This window comes from Rhinopithecus roxellana, chromosome 20 (genome assembly GCF_007565055.1).
Source record: "Rhinopithecus roxellana isolate Shanxi Qingling chromosome 20, ASM756505v1, whole genome shotgun sequence".
Lineage (NCBI taxonomy): Eukaryota > Metazoa > Chordata > Mammalia > Primates > Cercopithecidae > Rhinopithecus > Rhinopithecus roxellana.
In genome coordinates, this window is record NC_044568.1 from 69,887,779 (window position 1) to 69,898,219 (window position 10,441).

The 10,441-nt window shown below is 46.5% G+C and overlaps 1 protein-coding gene across 3 annotated transcripts; it reads right to left on the reverse strand.

Annotated features, from left to right (window-relative positions):
* Window positions 1-1,949: 1,949 nt before the first annotated feature.
* On the reverse strand, window positions 1,950-10,438 carry ZNF174 (zinc finger protein 174). 3 transcript variants are annotated; one of them, XM_010376052.2, is made up of 4 exons: window positions 10,254-10,327; window positions 9,118-9,791; window positions 7,243-7,465; window positions 1,950-2,991 (listed from the first exon to the last, which is right to left on the reverse strand). In XM_010376052.2, exons 2-4 carry the CDS (start codon window positions 9,517-9,519, stop codon window positions 2,393-2,395), a joined length of 1,224 nt encoding a protein of 407 aa, XP_010374354.1. In that variant the 5' UTR covers window positions 9,520-9,791; window positions 10,254-10,327; the 3' UTR covers window positions 1,950-2,392. The 3 variants fall into 3 exon arrangements, with proteins under 3 accessions (XP_010374354.1, XP_010374353.1, XP_010374356.1); XM_010376051.2 differs by having other exon boundaries at window positions 9,118-10,438; XM_010376054.2 differs by lacking the exon at window positions 1,950-2,991 and adding an exon at window positions 6,006-6,982 and having other exon boundaries at window positions 9,118-10,438.
* Between the last annotated feature and the right edge of the window lie 3 nt (window positions 10,439-10,441).

Genomic DNA, 10,441 nt, shown 5'->3' on the forward strand with positions numbered 1-10,441 from the left:
GTCCCAGCTGCTTGGGAGGCTGAGGCGGGAGGATTGCTTGAGCCCAGAAGATTGAAGCTACAGTGAGCCGTGATCACGCCACTGCACTCTAGCCTGGGTAACAGAGTGAGACCCTGTTTCAAAAAAAAAAAAAAAAATTGCTACCTGGTTCTGTTTGCCGCATCAGGAATGCACTAATCTGCCAAATGTTTTCTAAGCTGAGCAATGAGCTAGGAATTATATACTGATTTGCATTTTAATCTCCACTTTGAGAAAATGAGCAGGTGGCATTAGCTGATCTCTCAGGCTTAGTTGCAGGATTCATTTTATATAAATATATTTTGTCACTTAAAAATATGCTGTTGGGGCCGGGCACAGTGGCTCAAGCCTGTAATCCTAGCACTTTGGGAGGCCGAGATGGGTGGATCACGAGGTCAGGAGATCGAGACCATCCTGGCTAACACGGTGAAACCCCATCTCTACTAAAAAATACAAAAAAAAAACTAGCCGGGTGAGGTGGTGGGCGCCTGTAGCCCCAGCTACTCGGGAGGCTGAGGCAGGAAAATGGCATAAACCCGGGAGGCGGAGCTTGCAGTGAGCTGAGATCCGACCACTGCACTACTGCACTCCAGCCTGGGCGACACAGCGAGACTCTGTCTCAAAAAAAAAAAAAAAAAAAAGTTAAAAAAAAAAAATATGCTGTTGGCTGGGCACGGTGGCTCAAGCCTGTAATCCCAGCACTTTGGGAGGCCGAGATGGGTGGATCACGAGGTCAGGAGATCGAGACCATCCTGGCTAACACAGTGAAACCCCGTCTCTACTAAAAAATACAAAAAACTAGCCGGACGACGAGGCGGGCGCCTGTAGTCCCAGCTACTTGGGAGGCTGAGGCAGGAGAATGGCGTAAACCCGGGAGGCGGAGCTTGCAGTGAGCTGAGATCCGGCCACTGCACTCCAGCCTGGGCGACACAGCGAGACTCCGTCTCAAAAAAAAAAAAAAAATATGCTGTTGAGGTACAATTTACGTATCATAAAATTAGCCCATTTCAATGATTTTAGTAAATTTACTGAGATGTGCAACGATCACCGTAATCCAGTCTTAGAATATTTTCATTACCCCAATCCTTTTGCTATTTTTTTTTTTTTCCTGAGACAGAGTCTCACTCTGTCATCCAGGCTAGAGTGGAGTGGTGCAGTCATAGCTCACTGCAGCCTCTAACTCCTGGGCTCAAACGATACTTTTGCCTCAGCCTTCAGAGTAGCTGGGATTATAGGGATGCACCATCATGCCTGGCTTATTTTTGTATTTTTTGTAGATCAGGGTTTAGCTACATTGCTCAGCCTGGTCTCAAACTCCTGGGCTCAGTCATCCTGCCTCAGCCTCTCAAAGTGTTAGGATTACATGTGTGAGCCACTGTACCCTCACAGCATTTTGTTATTCTTAAAGCTAATGGGCTAAGTGAGAAAGGAGAGTAGGAAGAATTCCCTCTTATATCTCCTTAGTATTCTTTGTCCGCTACTTGCTTCTCACTGTAGCTTTTCCTTATGTGTTAGGCTGGGATTGCAGCAACTGTATAGATGTTTTTTGTTTTGTTTTGTTTTGGTTTTGGTTTTGGTTTTGGTTTCCCTCAATCAAAGGTGCTTTGAGAACAGGCACGGTGGTTCACACTTGTAATCCCAGCACTTTGGGATGCCAAGGCAGGAGCATTGCTTGAGTCCAGGAGTTCGAGACCAGTCTGGGCAACATAGCGAGACCCTGTCTCAAAAAATAAAAATAAAAGATGCTTTGATACAAAAAAGATCCCTCAAATGTAATTTTCTTTTCTTTTTGTAAAAGCAGCATCTAATTACTTGGAAACTCTTCTCACACAAACGTGCATATTCTCATTTAATTCATCCTTTGCTATAAACAGCTAGTAATTAGAGAAAGAATATGAGAGATCTATTTTCCAATGAACTTTGCCTTGAAATTCTGGTAGATCACTCATCTTTATTAAAGAAGCGTGTGCATGATAAAAAATTGTCTGGTATGACAGCAAATGCATAACTATATATAGAATTTATCCCTTAACATATTTTAGAGGATAAAGCAACAGAAGGACGATTTAACAATAAGCGGGCCACCTGCAGGATTGTCCTGATTCTCTCTCAGTAGTTACTCCTTGCTCTCTGCAGAGACTTAAGTTCCCTTTGCCCCAATACCTAGAAATGCCATCTCTTCACCGTGTCATCATGCACGGTTGGGCCCTGGTTGGCCTTTTCTGGGCCTCCTCACAGCAGAATGTGCATCATCATTCCTCATGGGCCTCTTGCTTTCCTTGTAAGTCACACAGTCTTTGTGATTTACATGCAAGTAAGGGGGAGGAGAAACACGAACACCTTCCTTGTGAATCTAAAGCATGGAGTGCTCCTTTCAATCCCCATGGTGGAGCCTGTGATGCTGGTGAAGGTTTGAGCTCTGGCGAAAGCTTTTCCCACACTGGCCACACTGGTATGGCTTCTCTCCAGTGTGGATCCTCTGGTGCAGCTTCAGGGTTGACTGCCGCCCAAAGCAGTTTCCACATTCTCCGCACGTGTAGGGTCTCTCTCCTGTGTGGACTCTCTTGTGTCTCTTCAGCTCTGAATTCCACGTGAAGCTTTTCCCACAGTCATCGCATTTGTAGGGTTTCTTTGCTGAGCGGGTGGGCTGGTGACCAAGATGTTGCAAACGGTTGCTCAGGCTCCGTTTACCTCCTTTGCTTTTCTTCAGCTCTCTCAGTGGGTGGCTTTTTAGGGGGCTGCTGATGTATTCCACCCTGCAATGTCTCTGGTAGTGAGCAAATGGCTTTTGAGCATTGGGGGGGCTGACCTGCCTCCGTGATAACCGAGGTTCACTCATATTTGCCCCTCTCGGTTCAGGACTCTGCAGACCATTCCCTTTGGATCTGCCAGCTGACACTGCACATGGCTTTGCTCCTTTAGCCCCTTCCTGTTGTGGATTTTCCTTGTTGTCACTTCTCATTCTGGGGGCCTCTATAATTAGAAAGAAAATGCTTCATTTTCTGCACTTGGAAGAAATAACTTCAGCAAGAGTTATGAAATACTCTGAAAGTTTCTCAAAGGGTGGCCCTCCATTGGCAACTTGCATTAGAATCATCTGGGGCACTTGTTAAACAAACAGGTTCTTCACCCTTCCCCCAAAGCTGCTGGGTCAGAATCTCTGGGGGTTGGGCCTGATAATCTGCACAGTTAGCAGGCTCCTGGGGTGATTGTGATTTATATTAAATTTAGGAACCAAGTTCTCCAACCTCCTTCCTCCTTTCTCCCTTTAGGGAAAGGTTTAGGAAAGGAAGAACAGGGAAAAGCAAACCCATCAGAACTGGGTATCGACCAATGAATGAAAGAAGGAAGAGAGGTGAAATCTCAACATTGTAAATTTTACTGCTGTAGTCCGGTGCCTGAGCTATTTCGACAAATACCCCTCACTTCGTAAACACTAATTGACAACAACTTTCTCTTCAAAAGATAGTAAGTTCAGAGACTGTGATGTTTTCTTTCATTACAAATTTGAAGTATATGAGTTCAGAAACTGGAATATGGGTTTCGCCATGTATCCTAATTACAGAAGGACTGACGGTCTGGATGGAGATGAGCTGGAATGGCCTGCGGGAAGTCACAGGATCTGGAGAAGGATCCCTTGTGATGTGGAAAATGCATGTGTGTGCACGTGCATGCACAGGCACATGCATGCTGTTCAATACGGCAGCCACTAGCCACGTGTGACTATGTGGCTACTGGGTACTTGAAATGTGACTACTGTGACTAAGGAACTTAATTTTAAATTTTATTTAATTTTAATTCATTTAAATTCAAATGTAAATAATCAGCCTATACAATCAGGGTCAATTGCTTTTTGACAAGACAATTCAATGGGAAAAGAGTCTTTTTCATAAATGATACTAGGACTGCTGGATTTCCACATACAAGAGAATGAAGCTGGACGCTGCTATGGTCTGAATGTTTATTCCCCCCTGTCCCCTGACACACATGTATTGACAGTCCTCCGTGCAGTGGTCTTGGGAGGTGGGGCATCTGGGAGGTGATTAGGTTATGAGGGCGGGGTCTTCATAAATGGGATTAGTGTCCTTATAAAAGAAATTCAAGAGACTACCATTTATGAGGAATGGGACCTCGCCAGATACCAAATCTGCTGGCACCTTGATATTGAACTTCCCAGCATCCAGGAACTGTGAGCAATAAATTTCTGTTGTTTATAAATTACCTAGTCTAAGGCAATTTGTTATAACAGCCTGATCAGATTAAGACAGACCCCTACCTCAAATCCTATATAAAAATTGACTTGTTTCTTTATGTATGGAGGAAAAATTAACTTAAAATGGACCAAATACCTAAAAGTAAGAACTAAATCTCTCTTTGAAGAAAACATAGCTGTACATATTTGTGCCCTTGGATTAGGCAGTGGTATTTTACACATGACACTAAAGCATAAAGAAAGAAAAAAGGGCCAGGCGCGGTGGCTCAAGCCTGTAATCCCAGCACCTTGGGAGGCCGAGACGGATGGATCACAAGGTCAGGAGATCAAGACCATCCTGGCTAACATGGTGAAACCCCGTCTCTACTAAAAAATACAAAAAACTAGCTGGGCGAGGTGGCAGGCGCCTGTAGTCTCAGCTACTTGGGAGGCTGAGGCAGGAGAATGGCATAAACCCAGGAGGCAGAGCTTGCAGTGAGCTGAGATCTGGCCACCGCACTCCAGCCCCAGCGACAGAGCGAGACTCCGTCTCAAAAAAAAAAAAAAGAAAAAGAAAAAATAGATAAATTACACTGTAGCAAAATGAAAAATGTGTGCTTCAAAGGACACTATCAAGAAAGTGAGACTGGCCAGGCGCGGTGGCTCAAGCCTGTAATCCCAGCACTTTGGGAGGCCGAGACGGGCGGATCACGAGGTGAGGAGCTCGAGACCATCCTGGCTAACACGGTGAAACCCCGTCTCTACTAAAAATACAAAAAACTAGCCGGGCGAGGTGGCGGGCGCCTGTAGTCCCAGCTACTCCAGAGGCTGAGGCAGGAGAATGGCGTGAACCCAGGAGGCGGAGCTTGCAGTGAGCTGAGATCCGGCCACTGCACTCCAGCCCCGGCGACAGAGCAAGACTCCGTCTCAAAAAAAAAAAAAAAAAAGAAAGTGAGACAACCCACAGAATGAGAGAAAAGATTTGCAAATTACACTTAAGGGTCTAGTATCTAGAACATATAAAGGAGTCTTATAAAAAATGAAGACAAATAACCTGATTTAAAAATGAGCAAAGGATCTGAACAGACATTTTTCCAAACAAGATATGTAATTGGATAATAAGCACATGAAAAGATGTTCGACACCATTAGTCACCAGGGAAATGTAAATCAAAACTTCAAATCAAAATTTCTCAACCTAATAGGATGTATAGAAGACAATAACAAGTGCTAGCAAGAATATGGAGAAATCGGAATCCTCACACAGTATTGGTGGGGATGTAAAATGGTACAGCTGCTTTGGAAAACAGTCTGGTAGTTCCTCATAAGTCAAAGATAGAATTACCATATGACCTAGCATATGGTAATTCCACTCCTAGGTATATACTCAAGAGAAATGAAAACATGTCTACACAAAAACACACACATTTATAGCAGCATTCTTCATAATAACCAAAAGGTGGAGACAACCCAAAAGTCTATGAACAGATGAACCAACATGAACAGAAAACCAACATGTAATATATCCATACAATGCCTATTATTCAGCCACAGAAAAGGAACAAAGCACTGATTCATGCTACAGCATGGATAAAACTTGAAAACATGCTCAGTGAAAGAAGCCACACACGAAAGACCACATATTGTGTGATTCAATTTATTTATTTATTTTTGAGACAGGGTCTTACTTTGTCACACAGGCTGGAGTGCAGTGACACGATCTCAGTTCACTGCAGCCTCGACCTCCCAGGTTCAAGTGATCCTCCTGCCTCAGCTCCTCCAAGAAGCTGGGATTACAGGTGTGCAGCACCATGCCCTGCTAATTTTTGTACTTTTTGTAGAGACAGGATTTCGCCATGTTGCCCAGGCTGGTCTCGAATTCCTGAGCCTAAGCGATCCGCCTGCCTCGGCCTCCCAAAGTGCTGGGATTACAGGCGTGAGCCACTGTGCCCGGCCTGTGTGATTCCATTTATATAAAATATTCAGAATAAGCAAGTCTAGAGACAAAAGTAGACTGTGGTTGCCAGGGGCTGAATGTTTATGTTCCCCCAAATTCATATGAAATTCTAACTCCCAAGGTGATAGTGTTAGGACGTGGGGCCTTTGGGAGGTGATTACGTCACGAGGGTGCTGCCCTCACTGGAATGGGATTAATGCCTTCATGAAAGAGCCCCACGGGAGCCTGTCTTCCCCTTCTGCCACATGAGGACTGAGAAGTAGGCAGTCTGTGACTTGGAAGAAGAGCCTCACTGGAATCCAACCATGCTGGCACCTTGAACTCAAGACTTCCCAGCCTCTAGAACTATGAGAAATAAACTCCTGTTGTTTATAAACTACCTAGTCTCTAGCATTCTATATTAGCAGCCTGAACAGCCTAAAACACAAAGTACCTCATTGAATGTAGCAAATGTTAAGAAAATAAGGATTTGTGTCTTCTTGTAACTCTCCTCTCTAACGTGCTCATTGTATCTTGTATTCACATCACTGGGCTTGGCCAAAATGTCACTGTCATTCAGGCTTAGAGATCACAGGACTGTGTAGAACAAGGCCAGCAGTTACACAAATATCACACCAGAGAAAGGGAAATAGATTTGAGGATTTAAAGTACAAGCAACATCACGGAGGAGGACAAAGATATATGATATGGGGTGAGTTTTTTTTTCTACCAGGCCCTTTCTAAACAGAGGAGCATTTTAAGAAATGAAACTCAGCCATAGCTTGCATGGAAGTTCATCTGTGGCCATATTTGGATCTGTCTTTTCTATAAGAAGTTCTGAAAGGGACAGAAAAGTAGGTACAACCCTGTCATGCACTGGATTGTCAAATATTCATTAACAGAAAATGACAAAAACATACTTATTTGTAGTATCACCACCATTCTAATTAGTGAAATTTGTTTAGTGAATAATCATCTACTATTATATACAACATTTTAAAAAACACACACATGTGGTCTATGCCTTTGCAGAACCATGAGATACACTGATGGAGATAAAGAGCTGATGAGAGGGACAGAAAAGGCAGAGTGTTTACCTGTCCCAGCCAATTTGGGGGTTGGTTCTTGGAGGAGTGGGGATTTCTCCCAATGATGGGGGCTCAGCCGGTCATAAGCCTCTGCCTGGGAAGGCTCTGCTGGAGAGCTCTCCCTGAGATCTCTCCGAGGAGTCTGCGGTTGAAAGTCTGGCAGTTCCTGTTCTCCAAGCTGAGATCCAGTTTTCTCCAAGAGCACCTTTTGCCCCTGCATACAAACGGCCACCTAGGAACAAGCCCAATCCATTAATTCCATCCATCAGGACTGAGGGAAGCTTGATCTCTCACTGTTGTATAATGACCTGTTTACCTTGGGAATTGCTGATAACCATCTAGAGGTCAACTTTCATAGAAACCACTGAAACCCTCAAAGGAAGTAAAGGGAAGGATGTGAAGAATGACAGGAATGAGGATGCTACAAGTCAGCCGAGTGGCATCCCCTAAAGCTTGGGCCTTTCTCAAGGGCCAGAATCAAAGTTATCAGGGTAGCTGCTGGCACAAATATCAGGGTCAGTCACGACACTGGACCATCAGATGCCCACTCTACACACCCCACCCCACCCCACCTACTTCTGCTGGAAATAGGCCCTATAGGAACAGGAAGCAGTATGGTGAGAGGCTGTTAAAAACTCTTCTTATCTAATACATTGTTCTACCAAAGGCTTTCCTGGTAAGGAGATTCCAGTAGTAGTAGGGATCTAAGAGGACTACCCTACCCTCATTCCCTAACAAGTTCTATTTTCCGAAGTACCTGCTGTTTGCTTCTTGCCTAGGTCCTGACTGGGGTCTGACTTCGGGGAGGAGAGTGGCCAGCAATGGCAACCCTGGCCAGTTACACTGTAACTTCCTGATCCAAAGACAACAAGCTAGTCTCAGGCACTGTGGGGCTCACTCCTATAATCCCAGCACTTTGGGAGGTCAAGACAGGTGGATTGCCTGAGCCCAAGAGCCTGGGCAATGTGCAGAAACCCTGTCTCTACAAAAGTACAAAAATTAGCCATGCATGGTGGCATGTACCTGCAGTCCCAACTACTTGAGAGGCTGAGGTGTGAGGAACACTTGAGCTGGACGTGGAAGCTGCAGCAAGCAGAAATCGCACTACTGCACTCCAGCCTCAGCAACACAGTGAGACCCAGTCTCAAAAAAAAAAAATCAAAGACAATAAGCTAGGCCAGGTGTCATTGCTCACACCTGTAATCCCAGCACTTTGACAGGCCAAGGCGGGTGGATCACTGGAGGTCAGGAGTTCGAAACTAGCTTGGCCAACATGGTGAAAACCCTCTCTACTAAAAAATACAAAAATGAGCCAGGCATGGTGGCAGGTGCCTGTAATCCCAGCTACTCAGGAGGCTGAGACCTGAGAATCACTTGAACCCGGGGGGCAGAGGTTGCAGTGGGCTGAGATGGCACCACTGCACTCCAGCCAGGGCAACACAGCAAGACTCCATCTCAAAAAAAAGAAAAAAAAGACAATAAGCTAGAACTTCCAATGAAATGAAGTTCCTCAAAGTCCAACTGCTACCAAACAGGGTGACCCTGCCTGCTAAGAATTCTGCTTGTAGGAAAACTAAGATGGGTGTGGGAAGAGCTGACAGAAGGGATTCAAGAACCTTACAATTTGTACTTCTGGTGACATAAGGTGCATAAAGGAATGGCAAGAACCTTGGTCCTCGGTTGCCTCACGGGGTATCAGTAGTTGGATTTTCTAAAAACCTGTTAACAACTCAGGATAGGTTCCCAGACAGAGGCTGGAAGGAACTTCTGAAGCCATCCAGTCCTCTTCTGAGACTCAGTCCTTAAATAGGGAGAGCTCCAGATACCAAACATTACCTAGATGAAAAAGAAATCCCCTGGATGATGGGAGAGGACCCTCCTTACCCACTGCTTTGGTTTCTTGGATGCTCTGTGAAAATCTTCCACGAGGGTCACAATCTCCTTGCTGCTCATTGGACATCGATGCCTGACCCGAGCCTGGATATCTGGGGGCAGGATGGTCAGGAACTGCTCCATAACCAGAAGCTCCAAAATCTGCTCCTTGGTGTGCAGCTCGGGTTGCAGCCACTGACGGCAGAGCTGTCGGAGCTGGGAGAGTGCTTCTTGGGGTCCAGACACCTCTTGATAACAAAAGCGTCTGAAGCTCTGGCGGCAGAGCTCAGGATCGGGGCAGTTTTTTTGCAGAGTAGGCTCCCGTTTCTCTTCTAGTTTGGCTATTATGTGTCTCTCTTGCTTGGAGGAAGCTTCGTTGTTGGAGCTTAAAGTTATCTCCATTTTAGCTGCCATTATGGGCGTCAGGAGACAACTCTCTCCTTGTAAACGGGTTAAGCCTTTGGGATCATGACCCTGGAGAAGTCTCTGAATACTGGAAAGACTCCAAAAACGAAGGCTCTCTGAGGATGTTAGGGAGAACGGGATGCAGAGACAAGGCCTCACTTGCTAGCCTTTACTAGCCAAATTCAAGACAACGCGGTTCCTGGGAGTGGGAAGAGTTTTATCTTCCTGTCAGTTTTTTGAAGTCTTGCAAAGGAGAAAAGTCATAACGTCGTAAAAGGATTCTGAGGAAAAAATACTTCTTTTACTTCAGTAGCAAGCACACAGGTCTCGGGTTTAATGAGCAATACGCTCCAACCGGCGGGTGGAGCGGAATCCCTAGGAAAAGTTCAAGCTGTCACAGGTAGCTTGCCCGAACTCTCCCGCATGACGGCAGCAACCGACCTGGCGCATGTCGCCGGGTGTTAAACGGTAGAGCTGAACAAGGCCACAGCGCCAGCCGGGGGTGTGAGGTAGCGAACAGCCTCCTGCACGCGAGCGAAGCGGCTGCTCGCTGCCCAGGCGCCGCAGGCCCGGTGGCTCCGGCCTCCAGGGCGGCCCCGCGGCCCAGCCAGCCCCAGGCCTGGCGAAGCTGCCGCAGTCCGGTGCGCAGCTGAACTCCACGGCTGGTGCGAGCTCGGACTGGTGACTGCGACACCGCTACCCCGAGCAGCCCGGGGCCCCGCACCCACCTGCAGCCGACTCACCTCTCTGGGAACCCGGGACCGCGGGACTTGGGACCCGGCACCTGCGAGCACGGGCTGGGGGCGGGGTCGATTCCACTCGCCGCGGAGACGCCCACTAGCTGCTGAGGAACTACCGAGAGGGCCCGCCTCCTGTCAAGGGCATCTTCTACCGTCTATTGGCTGCCCTCTCTGTCAATATAGTCGCAGTG